Source organism: Anomaloglossus baeobatrachus, chromosome 1 (genome assembly GCF_048569485.1).
Source record: "Anomaloglossus baeobatrachus isolate aAnoBae1 chromosome 1, aAnoBae1.hap1, whole genome shotgun sequence".
Taxonomy (NCBI): domain Eukaryota; kingdom Metazoa; phylum Chordata; class Amphibia; order Anura; family Aromobatidae; genus Anomaloglossus; species Anomaloglossus baeobatrachus.
Genome location: NC_134353.1, coordinates 387,839,025 through 387,857,502, shown reverse-complemented (window position 1 = coordinate 387,857,502; position 18,478 = coordinate 387,839,025). Strand labels below are relative to the sequence as shown.

Sequence of the window (18,478 nt, the reverse complement as noted above, 5' to 3'; positions counted from 1 at the left end):
TCAAGAAGCCATCCGGCGACGTCCGTATAATTATCAATTTAAAAAGTCTAAACCGTCAGGTCAGGTACCGGCGGTTCAAGATGGAGTCGGTGAGATCAGCTATTCCCCTGATAGGTCTACACCACCAGATGGCCTCTATCGATCTGAAAGATGCCTACTTCCATGTACCCGTCCATCCGGGACACAGACAATACCTCAGGTTTGCGGTGCTTCACGGGGAAGAAGTACTTCATTTCCAATTCAATGTACTTCCCTTCGGGATCTCCTCAGCTCCAAGGATCTTTTCCAAGATCATGGCAGAGGTGGTCGCCTTCATAAGATTGCAGGGTATCTGTCTAGTTCCGTATCTGGACGACTTTCTTCTCATGGCTCCGTCTGCTCCAACCCTCCGGAGCCATGTGGAGAGATCTTTGGGAATCCTTCGGTCTCTGGGATGGATTCCCAATCTCAAAAAATCACAGTTAACCCCCTCCTCCACACGGCAGTTTCTCGGAGTGCTGCTGGACTCCGACAGACAGGCATCTTTTCTCCCAGAGGGCCACAGGATAGCTCTGTTATCCAAAATCTCGAAGCTCCGCAGGCAGGCTCGCCCAACGCTTCGAGCGGCTATGTCAGCCCTGGGTTCCATGACATCCTGCATCCCCTCGGTCAGGTGGGCTCAGGCCCATTCTCGGTGTCTCCAGGATCATATCCTGGCACACTGGGACAGACTCCCGTCATCCCTAAACAGAAGGTTTCGCCTCTCGGAATCCGTCTCCTCATCCCTTCTCTGGTGGCTGAGTCCCGCCAACCTGCAGGTGGGGGTTGCCTGGACTCAGAAACCCCTGGTTACACTGACCACAGATGCCAGCCTACGTGGATGGGGGGCAATGGTGGCAAATTCCCCATTTCAAGGGGTCTGGAGTCCTTACGTCAGCTCCCAATCCTCCAACTACCGGGAGCTCAGGGCAGTCAGGGAAGCCCTCCTTGCGGCTCAGGACCTCGTCCGGGACTCTCACGTCCTGGTATATTCAGACAATGTCACAACAGTGGCACATCTCTGCCATCAGGGCAGTACACGCTCAGGCGCCCTGAAGTCGGTATCCTCCCGAATCTTTCAATGGGCAGAACAATCTCTGCTCTCCCTTTCTGCGGTCCATCTGAAGGGCTCCCTCAATCTTCAGGCGGATTTCCTGAGTCGTCGGGATGTTCATCCAGGGGAATGGAGCCTGGATCAGGCAGTGTTCTGCTCTCTAGTGGCAAGGTGGGGTGCACCAGAGGTGGACCTCTTTGCCTCAGCAGAGAATCGCAAGGTCGCAACATATTTCTCCCTGAACCCAAGGGACGAGGCTTTAGGGGTAGACGCTTTCTGCCACAGTTGGTCCTTTCGCCTCGCTTACGCGTTCCCCCCTCTTCCTCTTCTCGCACGGGCCCTGAGGAAGATCAGAGACGAGGGGGTCCCAACTATACTGGTAGCCCCTCTGTGGCCCCGGAGGAGTTGGTACAGCCTGGTCATGACGCTAGGAATCGACGGCCCAGTCCTCTTAGGTTCGGACCCCAGCTTACTGTCACAGGGTCCGATTTTCCATCCGGCTCCTCAGAAACTCAACTTGGCTGCCTGGCTTCTGAGGCCCGGGCACTGAAGGCTCAAGGGCTTTCTGACAAAGTTGTGGCTACGCTGCAGAAGAACCGTAAACCTGTGACTAATAGTATATACAACAAAATCTGGAAGAGATTTTCCTCCTGGTGTGGTTCTCGGCCTCCTGACCCTTTTCGGCCTAATATTGCGCAGATTCTGGACTTTCTCCAAAGTGGTTTAGACTTAGGTCTTAGGCCCAGCTCCCTGAAAGTTCAGGTGTCCGCACTCAGTGCAGTCTTTGACACGGCTCTGGCAGATCATCGTTGGATCCGTCGGTTCTTTGTGTCCGCTAGTAGACTCTGTCCACGTCGGAGGGTCCTGACGCCTCGCTGGGATCTCAATGTGGTCCTTACAGGACTATCTCAATCTCCGTTTGAACCTCTGTGCTCTTGTAACATTCGTTCCCTTTCTCACAAGACTGCTTTTCTTGTGGCTATTACATCTGCTCGCAGAGTCGGCGAACTTCAGGCTTTGTCTGTTAGGGAACCTTATCTGACCATCAGAGATGACAGCATTGTTTTTCAGCTGGACCCTTCCTTCCTTCCCAAGGTGGTTTCGGATTTTCACCGTTCGCAGTCCATCGTCCTGCCTTCATTCTGTCAGAATCCTCGGACTCCGGGTGAGGAAGTGTTTCATTCTTTGGATGTCCGTCGGATAGTGTTGCACTACCTAGAGGTTACTGCTTCTTGGCGCCTTGATTCTAACCTGTTCATCCAGCCCTTTGGCCGCAATAAGGGCAAGAAGGTGGCTAAGAGTACAGTCGCCAACTGGATTGTGCGAGCAATTAGAGATGCATACCTCGCTCAGCATCTCTCTCCGCCTACTGGATTCACGGCGCACTCCACCAGGGCTACCTCTGCCTCCTGGGCCGAACGGGCAGGGGCCTCCCCTGAGCAGATTTGCAAGGCGGCTACGTGGTCTTCGCTCCATACCTTTACGAAGCATTATCGTCTGGATCTGGATTCCAACAGGGATTTGGCCTTTGGCAGGAAAGTCCTGCAGGCTGTGGTCCCCCCCTAGGTATCAATTCTTTGGTATTCCTCCTATGCTGTCGTGGAAGGGACTAGAGAAATAAGAATTATTCTTACCGATAATTCGCTTTCTAGGACCTTCCACGACAGCAGGTAATTCCCTCCCCTATGTATTCATGTATTCCTGAATGTGTAGTACTTCTCATATGCTATGGATTCTTTGTAAGACACTGGCTGTGGGAGGTGGGAGGGTCCTTTTAAACCTCTTGAACTTCCTGTCCCAATTAGGGCGTGGAGAGACAACCTCCTATGCTGTCGTGGAAGGTCCTAGAAAGCGAATTATCGGTAAGAATAATTCTTATTTCGTCCTACGCCATGAACACCGTCCTGGACTCTGCTAGCCGTACGGCTGTGGCATCCGCTAACTCCGTGGCAGTCCGCAGGGCCATGTGGCTGCGTGAATGGAAAGCAGACTCTGCTTCCAAAAGGTTCTTAACTGGTTTGCCTTTTTCTGGCGAACGTTTGTTTGGCGAACGGTTGGATGAGATTATTAAGGAATCCTCGGGAAAGGACTCCTCCTTACCCCAGTCCAAACTTAAGAGACCTCAGCAGAGAAAAATCCAATCGAGGTTTCGGTCCTTTCGTCCCTCCGCCAAGCCCCAATCCTCTTCGTCCAACCGGCCCGAGAAAGGCCAGAGGAACTCCTATGCGTGGCGGTCCAAGTCACGCCCCCAAAAGGCCGCAGGAGGCACTGCCTCCAAGACGGCCTCCTCATGACTCTCGGCCTCATCTAGCCACATCCTCGGTCGGTGGCAGGCTCTCCCGCTTTGGCGACGCCTGGTGGCCACACGTTCAAGACCGATGGGTGAGAGACATTCTGTCTCATGGTTACAGGATAGAGTTCAGCTCTCGACCTACGGCTTGTTTTTTCAGAACCTCCCCACCCCCCGCACAGGCCGACGCACTTTTTCAGGCGGTGGACGCTCTAAAGATGGAAGGAGTTGTGATTCCCGTTCCCCTTCAGGAACGTGGTCGCGGATTTTACTCCAACTTGTTCGTGGTGCCAAAAAAGGACGGGTCATTCCGTCCCGTTCTGGACCTCAAGCTGCTCAACAGACATGTGAGAACCAGACGGTTTCGGATGGAATCTCTCCGCTCGGTCATCGCCTCGATGTCACAAGGAGACTTCCTAGCATCGATCTACATCATGGATGCTTATCTCCATGTGCCGATCGCACCTGAACATCAACGTTTCCTGCGTTTCGCCATCGGGGACGAACACCTCCAGTTCGTCGCATTGCCCTTCGGCCTGGCGACAGCCCCACGGGTCTTCACCAAAGTCATGGCATCCGTCGTGGCGGTCCTGCACTCTCAGGGCCACTCGGTGATCCCATACTTGGACGAACTCCTAGTCAGGGCCCCTTCTCGGGTGGCATGTCAACGAAGTCTTACCGTCACTCTGGCGACTCTCCAGCAGTTCGGGTGGATCATCAATTTCCCGAAATCCAAGTTGACGCCGACCCAATCACTGACTTACCTCGGGATGGAGTTTCATACCCTTCCAGCGTTAGTCAAGCTACCGCGGGACAAACAGCTTTCTCTGCAGGCGGGGGTGCAGTCACTTCTTCGGAGTCAGTCACACCCCTTAAGGCGCCTCATTCACTTCCTGGGGAAGATGGTTGCAGCTATGGAGGCAGTGCCGTTCGCGCAATTCCATCTACGGCCACTCCAATGGGACATTCTTCGTTCGCAAATGGGACAAGAGTTCGGCTTCCCTCGACTAGAACATCTCTCTTTCACTTGCAACCAAAACATCACTTCAGTGGTGGCTCCTACCCACATCTCTGTCTCGGGGAAAATCCTTCCTCCCCCCATCCTGGGCCGTGGTCACCACGGACGCGAGCCTGTCAGGTTGGGGAGCGTTTTTTCTCCACCACAGGGCTCAAGGAACCTGGACTCCAATAGAATCGTCCCTTCAGATCAATATTCTGGAGATAAGGGCAGTATATCTAGCCCTATTGTCTTTCCATCGGTGGCTGGAGGGCAGGCAGATCCGAATCCAGTCGGACAACGCCACTGCCGTCGCCTACATCAACCACCAAGGTGGCACTCGCAGTCGTCAAGCCTTCCAGGAAGTCGGGCGGATTCTGCAGTGGGTGGAAGTCACAGGCTCCACCATCTCCGCAGTTCACATCTCGGGCGTGGAAAACTGGGAAGCAGATTTTCTCAGTCGTCAGGGCATGGACGCGGGGGAATGGTCTCTTCACCCAGACGTGTTTCGAGAGATCTGTCGCCGCTGGGGAACGCCGGACGTCGATCTCGTGGCGTCACGACACAACAACAAGGTCCCGGCCTTCATGGCACGGTCTCAGGATCACAGAGCTCTGGCAGCGGACGCTCTGGTCCAGGATTGGTCGCAGTTTCGACTGCCATATGTGTTTCCCCCTCTGGCGATGCTGCCCAGAGTACTACGCAAGATCCGGTCTGACATTCTCGTCGCTCCAGACTGGCTGAGGCGGTCGTGGTATCCGGATCTGTGGCATCTCACGGTGGGTCAACCGTGGGCGCGTCCAGACCGCCCAGACTTGCGGTCACAAGGGCCGTTTTTCCATCTGAATTATGTGGCCCTCAACCTGACACTGTGGCCATTGAGTCCTGGCTCCTAGCGTCTTCAGGGTTATCTCAGGATGTCATTGCCACCATGAGACAAGCCAGGAAGCCTACGTCCGCCAAAATCTATTACAGGTCTTGGCAAATCTTCTTATCCTGGTGCTCTGATAACGGTTTTCCTCCATGGCCGTTTACTTTACCCACATTTCTTTCATTCCTACAATCTGGAATGGACAAGGGTTTGTCCCTCGGCTCTCTCAAGGGCCAAGTGTTGGCGCTCTCCGTGTTTTTTCAAAAGCGTCTAGCCAGGCTTCCGCAGGTCCACACGTTCCTGCAGGGTGTTTGCCACATGGTCCCACCTTACAAACGTCCGTTGGAACCTTGGGATCTTAACAGGGTTCTGACGGCTCTTCAAAAGCCGCCTTTTGAGCCGCTGCGGGATGTCTCTCTCTCCCGTCTTTCTCAGAAGGTGGCCTTCCTGGTGGCGGTCACATCACTTCGGAGAGTGTCCGAGCTTGCAGCGCTGTCATGCAAAGCCCCCTTCCTGGTTTTTCACCAGGATAAGGTGGTTCTGCGTCCTGTCCCGGAATTTCTCCCTAAGGTGGTATCCCCTTTTCATCTAAATCAGGATATCTCCTTGCCTTCCTTTTGCCCTAATCCAATTCACCAGTGTGAAAAGGATTTGCACTCTTTGGATCTAGTGAGAGCACTCCGGTTCTACGTGTCTCGCACGGCGCCCCTCCGCCGTTCAGACGCGCTCTTTGTCCTTGTCGCTGGCCAGCGTAAGGGCTTTCAGGCCTCCAAGTCAACCTTGGCTCGGTGGATCAAGGAACCGATTCTCGAGGCCTACCGTTCTTCTGGGCTTCCACTTCCTTCAGGGTTGAAAGCCCATTCTACCAGAGCCGTAGGTGCGTCCTGGGCTTTGCGGCATCGGGCGACAGCTCAGCAGGTGTGTCAGGCAGCTACGTGGTCTAGTCTGCACACTTTCACGAAGCACTATCAAGTGCATGCCTATGCTTCGGCAGACGCCAGTCTAGGTAGGCGAGTCCTCCAGGCGGCGGTTGCCCACCTGTAAGAGGGGGCCGTTTTCGGCTCCTTTTATTGAGGTATTCTTTTACTCACCCAGGGACTGCTCTTGGACGTCCCAATTGTCTGGGTCTCCCAATGGAGCGACAAACAAAAAGGGAATTTTGTTTACTTACCATAAATTCCTTTTCTTCTAGCTCCTATTGGGAGACCCAGCACCCACCCCTGTGCCCTTCGGGCTGGTTGTTCTTTTGTGTACACATGTTGTTGATGTTGATTTGTTCTTATGGTTCATGGTCTTCAGTTCTCCGAACATCCTTCGGATTGAATTTACCCTAGACCAATTTATAAGTTTTCTCCTTCCTGCTTTTGCACCAAAACTGAGGAGCCTGTGATCCACGGGAGGGTGTATAGGCAGAGGGGAGGGGTTACACTTTTTTAAAAGTGTAATACTTTGTGTGGCCTCCGGAGGCAGAAGCTATACACCCAATTGTCTGGGTCTCCCAATAGGAGCTAGAAGAAAAGGAATTTACGGTAAGTAAACAAAATTCCCTTTTTTGTGCTGCTGGACTGCTTGCTTTGACCAGATAAACTTGAGCTTGGGTGCCAACCTCCACAGCAAGATACGCTGCTATTTTTAGGGAACAACAAGTCAACCCTTGCACCTACGCTGGCCTTTTTCCCATGCGGAAAATATCTATACGTTTGTCTATACAAGTCTGATCTGTAAGTTTGTTTTGGTGGTTTTGATAGTTATTAATAAAATTATACCGTATAAGCCGAGTCTACAGCTAATTTTTTTATGCTGAAAACGCCCCCCTCAGCTTATACTCGAGTGAGGGTCCCACAAAAAATTTTCACCTGTCCTCCATTCCCGGAGTGTCCTCTTACCAGCTGCTTGCGGACCGCAGGCACATAGAACCCTCAATGATTGCAGTTGGGGATTATGGCAGCGGCGGCCCCTGCACCGCCAGCAATTGAGAGGTCTATGTGCCTGTGGTCCTCAAGAAGCAGGTAAGGCTAGTTTCACACTTGCGTTGAATGGTATCCGTTGCATTGCGTTGTGTGACGGATGCAATGGATGTGTTGCATATAGTGGCACAACGAATGCTGCAAAACAACGGAATCCGTTTTTGACTTTTTTTTTTTTTACAGTTTTACCGGCGGCAGTCTATTGTGAACGATCAGCTGATCACTCCCAGTAGCCGGCCGCCGGGTGATCAGCTGATCGCTCCCTGCAGCCGGCCGCCGGGTGATCAGCTGATCGCTCCCAGCAGCCGGTTGCCGGGTAATCTGCTGATCGCTCGGCCTCTGGGAATGTGTACGGGGGGCAGAGCTGAGCGGGGCCATGGCGCTGAGGACAGATGAGTGTGTGTGCGTGTGTATGTACATGCGGAATGGACTGCGGGAGGGGGCGGACCCATGGCGCTGAGGACAGGTGGGTGAGTGAGTTTGTGTGTTTGTGTGTATATATACACATGCGGAGTGGCGTGCGGGAGGGGGCGGAGCCGAGCGGGGAAGTGTTGGTCTCCCTGAACACGTGGCCAGGGTAAATATCGGGCAAAGCACTTTGCGTGGTTACCCGATATTTACCTTGGTTACGGGTACAGGGAGCCAGAGAGAGCATGCGCAGTGAAATCCTAAGGATTCCACTGCTCAAAAAAAAGTTACATGCTGCGTTCCTCCCGCTGGGCGGAAGCAACGGAGCGTCGCCCAGCGGAAGCAACGCGCAGGTCCTTTTGGCACAATCCGTCATCCATACAAGTCTATGGGAAACAGAGGAATCCGTTAACGGATTCCGCTGTTTTCCAAAAAGGCGGATTGTGACGAAAGGAAAACAACGCAAGTGTGATAGTACCCTAAGAGGACAACACTAGAACGGAGGACAGTTGAGAATAATTTTTTTTACTAATGGATGGGCATATTGCTTCACATCACATGGATGGGGCACATTACTAGAGGGCTCATTACTACAAGGGACAATATGAGCACATAACTACAGGGAACAGTATGGGCACATTACTACAGGGGACAATATGGGCACATTACTACAGGGGACAATATGGGGAAAATTACTATAGGAGACAAGGATGGGGCACATTACTATAGGAAACAAGGATGGGGCACATTATTATAGGAAGCAAGGATGGGGCACATTACTATAGGAAGCAAGGATGGGGCACATTACTATAGGAGACAAGGATGGGCACATTACTACAGAAGACAAGGATGGGCACATTACTACAGGAGACAAGGATGGGCACATTACTACAGGAGGCAAGGATGGGCACATTACTACAGGAGACAAGGATGGGGCACATTACTATAGGAGGCAAGGATGGGCACATTACTACAGGAGGCAAGGATGGGGCACATTACTGTAGGAGACAAGGATGGGGAAAATTACTATAGGAGACAAGGATGGGGCACATTACATTTTATTGGTATCTATTTTTGTTCTTGAAATTTACCAGTAGCTGCTGCATTTCCCACCCATCGAATCAATAAGTCTTCTGTTTTTTGTGGTAAAATTAGGTGCCTCAGCTTATACTCGGGATAAAAGTATCATATATACTTATTAGCCAAGTAGTTTCCGTAAGCTATTTTATAATTAATTACATACCACTTTTAGTATACAATTTTCTATTAGAGATTGTGTCATCAGGCTTCTACCACCTAATCTGAGAGCAGTATGATGGAGAGAGCCTGATTACAGCGATGTCACTTTCTGGGGTGCTTACTGTAGTTTTGATAAAATCACAGAGTACAGATATGCTATGATAATTCTGATCATGGCCATTGCCATTATTTTCTTTGGATCGTGGTAGTTTACCTCTCATTACACACAGACCGTGTGATCCCTACTGCTAGTGGGGAGTTAGTAGGACTTTTCTTTACGGTCTTTCTATCTAACAAGTTCAAATCATTCATCCAGGCTCTGAAGCATGCCGCCCATGGTGACAGTGACAGGTTCCCTTTAACTTGGAGAGCCCTCTTGTGGCATTATGGTGAAATTGCTAGCCTAAAGGCTTTTATTTGCTACTCTTGCCAATTGTGACTGTTAACAGCTAATAACTTATTGGTACAAATGCGCGATATTTAATATGGAATCCCCATACAGCAGACCTCTCCGTCAGTTGTAACAAAGCTTAAGTTTGATGTGTGTAAATGAATGCAGTTCAGATCCTTAAAAAAAAAAAGTACCTTATTGTTGGCCTATGTCTGTCAAACAGAAAATCGGCAACTCCACTATTGTCAGACGGCTCGGGGTGCTGGAGTGTATCTTGCTGGTCACTCAGAGGATTACAAAGTATCCAGTCCTGGTGGAAAGGATTATACAGAACACGGAAGGTAGGGACCGGTCTTTATACTCAGTACTTTCTTGGCCACTAAGGTCTTTTCCTTCTTCTTATTTGCATGTTGACTGTTTTGAAACGCCTCAGTTTGCATTTAAGATTGATCACAGATCCTGGAAAGTAAATTGGCTTCATCCACTTAATAATTCATATAACAAAAGAAGGGCATGACGGCACTCAGATAGGGATACTTGGCTTTATTTGCTGTAAATTACAGACAAAAGGATGTGGGAAGATAGGGTGTGCGGGCACGCTGGACGACGCCTGTTTCGCGCTTACACTGCGCTTCTACGGGAAATAATGCCAAGTATCCCTATCGAGTGCCGTCATTCACTACTTTTGTTTGTTGCTATGTTCTGACCTCCGTACCGGACTGAGCACCACTAGGGACTGCTATGATCTCCTCCGATGGCTGCAGGCTTCCAACTGTGAGTAACTGAGCGCATACAGCTGTGGTGCCCGGCTCTTCTATTTTCATTAATTATTCATATATAAAGAAAGAAAGTTGTATGAAAAATGAAATGGTGATTTTAATGCAATGATGTTTTGTTTGCCCTTAAAGGGAATCTGTCAGCAGGTTTTTGCTGTCTCATCTGAGAGCTGCATGATGTAGGCAAGGTGATCCTGAATCCAGCGATGTATCACTTAGATTACTGGGTGCGGCCGTTCTGATATAATCAGAGGTTATAGGTTTAGCATGTAGCAGAGCTGAGAGAGCTCCCCGCCCACACCAGGCTCTCTATAGAGATTGTACATTGACAGTGAGGTGTCAATCAGAGGAGGGGCCGAGCCGGACTGCCATGCATGTGACATTGTAGTCCCAGCAATAATAAGAATCTCGCTGGCTAAAGAAATATAGCAAATTAACAACAGATCGGACCTTGACAAAACAGACCTCCATAAATTCTATGTTTTAACGCTTGCAGCATGCTGTCTTCAGCTTACATACCAAAAACCTGCTGACAAATTCTCTTTAATAAATGAAACCTAGTTTTTATGCCATTTCATACACCATTCCTACCTTTTTAATGAGACGTTCCTTCTTCATACATTTGGGTGGTACATGTGCGCATGCTTGGTTTCCCCTCATTCTAGTAAATACGCAATAACATACTTGGTGATTTGTGCATTTGACCAGAGATTCCTTCAGCATCTCATCAGTATGTAGTGTAGAAAGGGATCCGACTGAGCTTTTCTAATGATTTATTATGATTGCACGTCCATGTTTAGAGAAGACTATCTTATTCACAGACTGTTTATTCCAGTACTTGAAGTGCATTTTCTACTTGTTTTCTGAAGACCGGCTCATTGAATTCTAGCAGATCTAGAAAACCTCTTTATCTCACATATCTGCATTTTTAAAAACTTCCAAAAGGAGTTTCATTCATATGTTTGATTTCTTTAGCATGTAATTCTTAGGAAAAGATGGCAGATCCGTATTGAAGCTCTTCACTATGAAGTTAAGGCTGCTTCCTTTATATGAGACTTGTATATGTCAGCCCTTAAAGGGAATCTGTCACCAGGTTTTTGCCAACTAATCTGAGAGCAGCATAATATAGTTGAAGAGACCCCGATTCCTGTGATGTATCACATACTGGGCTGCTTAGTGAAGTTTTGATAATTTCAGTTTTATCAGTAGGAGATCTAGTAAACCTGCTACAATTTAGTCCTCCATATTCATGAGTTCTGAATAACCCCACCGTTTCATAGCTCTCAGCCTATGCACAGTGTATAGAAAAAGCTGTCAATCAGTGGTGTGGGCGGGATTATGCAGAGCTCAGCATTCCGAGAACTGGTAGATCTGCAGCAGATAAAACTATGATTTTATCAAAACTACACCAGCAGCCCAGTAAGTGATACATCACTGGAGTCCAGGTTTTTGTCCATACATCATGCTGACAGATTAATTTTGACCGATGGCAACAACAATATCAATTAATATAAATTTTATATATCAATGTAATGGTACTGAAGGCCTGAACTAAAGGTGATAGCTGACCCAACAATGTGCATTTGTTTTCTTTGTCGCTCCATTGGGAGACCCAGACAATTGGGTGTATAGCTTCTGCCTCCGGAGGCCACACAAAGTATTACACTTTAAAAAGTGTAACCCCTCCCCTCTGCCTATACACCCTCCCGTGCATCACGGGCCCATCAGTTTTATGCTTTGTGTTGAAGGAGGCTCACATGCACACAATGCTCCACATTTTAGTCAGCAGCAGCTGCTGACTATTTCGGATGGAAGAAAAGAGGGCCCCTAAGGGCCCCCGGCATGCTCCCTTCTCACCCCACTGAGTCGGCGGTGTTGTTAAGGTTGAGGTACCCATTGCGGGTACACAGGCTGGAGCCCACATGCCGTTTTCCTTCCCCATCCCTTAGAGGCTCTGGGTGAAGTGGGATCCATAACCGGTCATCCAGGCACTGGGACCGGGCTCCCTCCGCAGCCCCTGGTGGTATCTGCCGGACAGGAGTCTAAGTATCGTCAGGGACAAGGCCCTGCAACTACAGGTACTCTGTGTCCCCTTTGGGACGGTGCATGGAGCACCTGGGCCTCAGACGCTGCAGCGCCTGCAGTGTTGTTTTTTTTGTCCGGGACTACAGCGCCGACCGTGCCTGCTGTCGGCCGCGGTTTTTACTTTAGTCCCCGGCTTTTGCGGCCTAGTACATTAAACGCCCGCCCCCGGGCCTGCCAGTCAGGGGCAAGGGCGGGACGGTCAGTCTGACGCCGACAGTGAGGGCTGGAGCACACGTAGCTGTCCTCCTCCCCCCTCACTAATCCCTATGGGGCACCAGTTCCTGCACTTTTGTAAGTTACGCCCACGGCTCCCTCCTCCCTTGTGAACGCCGACAGCCATGTTTTAACACATCCTGCCGGTGGAGGACTTCTGGCTGCAGCTCTGGGAGACCCGAGGCAGGGAATCTGGTGGCCACACACCGCTGGAGCGGTTGGTAAGCCACACCGGTTACCGGTGCTGGTCCCCCCTAGGGTGCTGAACTGTATATAGATACATTATATTTGTATACTTTTTCCGGTCCAGCTGTACTGTTCACTTGTGGCTATATACCCTCAGTGATCACGCTCCTGGGAAACAACAGCATGTCGTTCACAAGGAGCAAGGGGGCCAAGGCACAGGGTTATTTTGCTACCTGTACCTCTTGTGCGGCTATGTTACCTGCAGGTTCCACCTACCCTCACTGTGAGCAATGCTCGGCCCCTGTGGCACTCGCTCAGCCGGAGCCTGAGGCACTAGGGGGTCCCTTGGCTCGGGTAGAACCGCCGGCCCCCCCTGTCCAGATGGCAGGGACAGAGTTTGCTGTTTTAGCCGACAAACTCTCTGAGTCGCTTTCTCATTCCATGACTCAGTCTATGGATAAATGGTCTGCTAAGTTTCTAGAGGTTTTGCAGTCCAGACCGGCCCTTACACAGGCCACGGGCACTGCGGGATCACCCCCAGGCACCTCTCGGTCTGCGACGAAGCGTGCTCCTGATGTGGCCTCTAGTTATTACGTGCAGGACTCCGGCACGGACCGCAGTCCCAGACCAGCTAAGCGGGCTCGCTTAGAATCTTCCCCGACTTCATCACGCAGTTCGGGGTCTCAGCTTGAGGATTCTCTAGAGGAGGGGGCGGAGGTCGCAGCTCAGGACTCTGACCCTGACGTTGCTCTCAATCTGGATACACCTGAAGGGGACGCCATAGTAAATGACCTTATAGCGTCCATCAACCAGGTGCTAGATCTGTCTCCCCCAACTCCGCCTACAGAGGATTCGGCTTCACAACAGGAGAAACACCAGTTTAGGTTTCCTAAACGTACCCGGAGTGCTTTCTTCGATCACTCTAACTTTAGAGATGCTGTCCAGAAGCACAGGGCTTTCCCGGACAAGCGATTTACTAAACGCCTTAATGACACACGTTACCCCTTCCCCGCTGACGTGGTTAAGGGTTGGGCTCAGTGTCCCAAGGTGGATCCTCCAGTCTCTAGACTGGCGGCTAGATCCGTAGTAGCAGTGGCTGACGGTGCATCGCTCAAGGATGCCACGGACAGGCAGATAGAGCTCCTACTGAAATCCATCTATGAAGCCATAGGCGCGTCTTTTGGCCCAGCCTTTGCAGCTGTGTGGGCACTCCAGGCTATCTCAGCTTGTCTGTCTGAGATTAATGCGGTCACCCGTACCGCTGCGCCACAAGTAACATCTTTGACTTCTCAGGCGTCAGTATTCGCATCCTACGCCATGAATGCTGTCCTGGATTCGGCTAGCCGTACAGGGGTAGCATCCGCCAATTCTGTGGCAGTCCGCAGAGCCATGTGGCTACGCGAATGGAAGGCAGACTCTGCTTCCAAAAAGTTCTTGACCGGTTTGCCTTTTTCTGGCGACCGACTGTTTGGCGAGCGATTGGATGAAATTATTAAGCAATCCAAGGGAAAGGACTCGTCCTTACCCCAACCCAAACCAAACAGACCTCAGCAACGGAAGGTTCAAGCGAGGTTTCGGTCCTTTCGGCCCTCAGCCAGATCCCAACCTTCCTCGTCCAACAGGCCACAGAAGAGCCAGAGGAACTCTTCTGCATGGCGGTCTAAGTCACGTCCTCCAAAGACCACCGGAGGCACCGTCTCCAAGGCGGCCTCCTCATGACTCTCGGCCGCCCCAAACCGCATCCTCGGTCGGTGGCAGGCTCTCCCGCTTTTGCGACGCCTGGTGGCCACATGTCCAAGACCGATGGGTGAGAGACATTCTGTCTCACGGTTACAGGATAGAGTTCAGCTCTCGTCCTCCGACTCGTTTTTTCAGAACATCTCCGCCCCCCGAGCGGACCGTTGCGCTTCTTCAGGCGGTGGACACTCTGAAAACAGAAGGAGTGGTGATCCCCGTTCCCCTTCAGGAACGCGGTCGCGGTTTTTACTCCAATCTGTTCGTGGTGCCAAAAAAGGACGGCTCATTCCGTCCCGTTTTGGACCTCAAATTGCTCAACAGACATGTGACAACCAGGCGGTTTCGCATGGAATCCCTCCGATCTGTCATAGCTTTGATGTCCCAAGGAGACTTCCTAGCATCAATCGACATCAAGGATGCCTATCTCCATGTGCCGATCGCTCAAGGGCATCAACGCTTTCTGCGTTTCGCCATCGGGGACGAACACCTTCAGTTTGTGGCACTGCCTTTCGGCCTGGCGACAGCCCCACGGGTCTTCACCAAGGTCATGGCATCCGTAGTAGTGATCCTACACTCTCAGGGCCACTCGGTGATCCCTTACCTAGACGATCTCCTAGTCAAGGCACCCTCACGGGTGGCTTGTCAACACAGTCTGACCGTTGCTCTGGAGACTCTCCAGAGGTTCGGGTGGATCATCAATTTTCCGAAGTCAAAATTGTCTCCGACCCAGTCACTGACGTACCTCGGGATGGAGTTTCATACTCTCTCAGCGATGGTCAAGCTGCCGCTGGACAAACAGCGGTCGCTGCAGACAGGGGTGCAATCCCTTCTTCGGGCCCAGTCACACCCCTTGAGGCGCCTCATGCACTTCCTGGGGAAGATGGTGGCAGCAATGGAGGCAGTTCCATTTGCGCAATTTCATCTCCGTCCTCTCCAATGGGATATTCTCCGCAAATGGGACAAGAGACCGACGTCCTTAGACAGGAACGTCTCTCTGTCTCTGGAAGCCAAGGCCTCGCTTCAGTGGTGGCTTCTCCCCACTTCTCTGTCGAAAGGAAAATCCTTTCTGCCCCCATCCTGGGCTGTGGTCACGACGGACGCGAGCCTGTCAGGATGGGGACCGGTTTTTCTCCACCACAAGGCTCAGGGAACCTGGACTCCGACAGAGTCCTCCCTTCAGATCAATGTTCTGGAGATAAGGGCAGTGTATCTAGCCCTCAAGGCGTTCCATCGGTGGCTCGAGGGCAGGCAGATCCGCATACAGTCGGACAACGCCACGGCGGTTGCGTACATCAACCACCAGGGCGGCACTTGCAGTCGTCAAGCCTTCCAAGAAGTCCGGCGGATTCTGCTGTGGGCGGAGGCCACAGCCTCCACCATCTCCGCGGTTCACATTCCGGGCGTAGAAAACTGGGAAGCAGACTTCCTCAGTCGCCAGGGCATGGACGCGGGAGAATGGTCTCTCCACCCGGACGTGTTTCAGGAGATCTGTTGCCGCTGGGGAACGCCGGACGTCGATCTCATGGCGTCTCGGCACAACAACAAGGTCCCGGCATTCATGGCACGGTCTCAGGACCACAGAGCTCTGGCGGCGGACGCCTTAGTTCAGGATTGGTCGCAGTTTCAACTGCCTCATGTATTCCCTCCTCTGGCAATGCTGCCCAGAGTGTTGCGCAAGATCAGGTCCGACTGCCGCCGCGCCATCCTCGTCGCTCCAGATTGGCCGAGGCGGTTGTGGTACCCGGATCTGTGGCATCTCACGGTGGGGCAACCGTGGGCGCTCCCAGACCGACCAGACTTGCTATCTCAAGGGCCATTTTTCCATCTGAATTCTGCGGCCCTCAACCTGACTGTGTGGCCATTGAGTCCTGGCTCTTAGCGTCCTCAGGGTTGTCTCAAGATGTCATTGCCACTATGAGACAGGCCAGGAAACCAACGTCAGCCAAGATCTATCACAGAACTTGGAGGATCTTCTTAGCCTGGTGCTCTGAGAGGGGGTTTATCCCCTGGCCGTTTGCCTTACCCAGATTTCTTTCCTTCCTTCAATCGGGATTGGACAAGGGTTTGTCTCTCGGCTCTCTCAAAGGTCAAGTCTCAGCGCTTTCCGTGTTTCAAAAGCGTCTAGCCAGGCTTCCGCAGGTCCGCACGTTCCTGCAGGGAGTTTGCCACATAGTCCCACCTTACAAGCGTCCGCTGGAACCCTGGGATCTCAACATGGTTATTCGGGCTCTTCAAAAACCACCTTTTGAGCCGCTGCGGGATGTCTCTCTATCACGTCTTTCGCAGAAGGTGGCTTTTCTAGTGGCGGTTACTTCACTCTAGCTCCTATTGGGAGACCCAGCACCCGCCCCGGTTCCCTTCGGGCTGTTTGTTCTTTTGTGTACACATGTTGTTCATGTTGAATTGTTCTTTTGGTTCATGGTTCAGTTCTCCGAACATCCTTCGGATTGAATTTACCTGAGACCAATTTATAAGTTTCCTCCTTCCTGCTTTGGCACCAAAACTGATGGGCCCGTGATGCACGGGAGGGTGTATAGGCAGAGGGGAGGGGTTTACACTTTTAAGTGTAATACTTTGTGTGGCCTCCGGAGGCAGAAGCTATACACCCAATTGTCTGGGTCTCCCAATAGGAGCTAGAAGAAAAGGAATTTACGGTAAGTAAACAAAATTCCCTTCTTTACCAGTCTGAAGAACAATGCTGTGTCTCCTCTTCTCGTAAAAGAAAAGCAAAAATGTCTGATGACCTACCATTCCAGTCACATGACCAATACAGCCAATCACAGGCTTTGGCCAAGTCTTACCAGTCACTGTAATTTGGGCTGTGATGATAGTGTTGACTACTGAAAAATAATCACAACAGAACAGAAACTTTAAAGAGAATCCACTTAACAGCAGAAATGCTAATCTCCTGTGAATGGTGGCGCTCAACAAGACAGGGACTAAGTCATGACCGCGACAGGGGTCATCAGCTGACCCCCAACTGTCATGACAGCACATCGGCATCCCGTGATCACATCACTGGGTTACCGATGGCTGCGGGGAATAACGCACTCCCCGCCGGCATATGTTAAATCCCTCTATCAGTGATTGTAAGCGGGATTTAACTAGTTAACACGCGCAGGCGGATCTCTGATCCACTTCCACCTGTTAGCTGCCCATGTCAGCTCATCAGATCAGCCGACATGTGCTGGGTATCATTCGGGCTCGCCATGCGAGCACACATTAAAGGGACACACCTACCAAATTTGTGTAATTTTATTTTTTTTTTTTAATTTTATTACTGTTTTATTTTCAGTGGGGCCGGAACAACGGCATGTCGGGTTGCCCTATATTAGGAAGAGGACAGATAGTCCCCGCCCCCGTCACACATGCGATATCTTGTGATAGCTGCCGTAGCGAACATTATCGCTACGGCAGCTTCACACGCACTTACCTGCCCTGCGACGTCACTCTGGCCGGCGACCCGCCTCCTTCCTAAGGGGGCGGGTCGTGCTGCGTCACAGTGACGTCACACAGCAGGCGGCCAATAGAAGCGGAGGGGCGGAGATGAGCGGGACGTAAACATCCTGCCTACCTCCTTCCTTCCGCATTGCCGGTGGAGGCAGGTAAGGAGATGTTCCTCGCTCCTGTGGCTTCATACACAGCGATGTGTGCTGCCGCAGGAACGAGGAACAGTAGCGATGTCGCAACGTGCAAAGTACCCCTAACTGTTCTGTTCTTTAATTCAGAGGGCACTGAAGACTTTGTGGCTCTATCTCGGGCTCTCACACTAATAAAGGAAGCCATCACTGAAGTAGATTGTCGCGTCCACAAAAGTGAGAAGGGACAGCGTCTGGACGATATCATAGGCAAGATGGAGCCAAAGTCCAGCGGTAAACTAAAGAATGGGATGACCTTTAGGAAGCATGACATGGAAAGCAGACAGCTTATCCACGATGGCATGCTCTACTGGAAAACTGCTTCGGGGCGATTGAAAGGTAAAGGACCACTCTGAAGACAATCGAATAAGGGGCTGTTCAGCCTTGTTTTCTTTATTAACCTGACTTTTTTCTTCTTTTCTAGATATCTTGGCAGTTTTACTGACAGATGTTTTGCTTTTACTTCAAGAAAAGGATCAAAAATACATATTTTCTTCTGTGGTAAGTATGGCTTTAATATAGAAGGAATATTATCATTACTAGGGCTCGTTCACACTCCTGTTATCTTCTAAAAAAAAAAAAACAGACAGCACTAAGACCAATGTTAT

At 51.1% G+C, this 18,478-nt stretch overlaps 1 protein-coding gene across 2 annotated transcripts in view; it reads left to right on the top strand.

The window, feature by feature from the left end:
- The window catches only part of ARHGEF18 (Rho/Rac guanine nucleotide exchange factor 18), a 204,312-nt gene that overhangs the window by 67,308 nt on the left and 118,526 nt on the right, over positions 1–18,478 (top strand). For both annotated transcript variants that reach the window (XR_012754626.1, XM_075352539.1), the window contains exons 9-11: positions 9,459–9,576; positions 17,961–18,209; positions 18,295–18,371. Coding sequence is in view for 1 of the 2 variants with exons in the window: in XM_075352539.1 (XP_075208654.1) it covers positions 9,459–9,576; positions 17,961–18,209; positions 18,295–18,371 (444 nt within the window). In the remaining variant the exon portion in view is untranslated. The remainder of the gene's footprint in view (positions 1–9,458; positions 9,577–17,960; positions 18,210–18,294; positions 18,372–18,478) is intronic.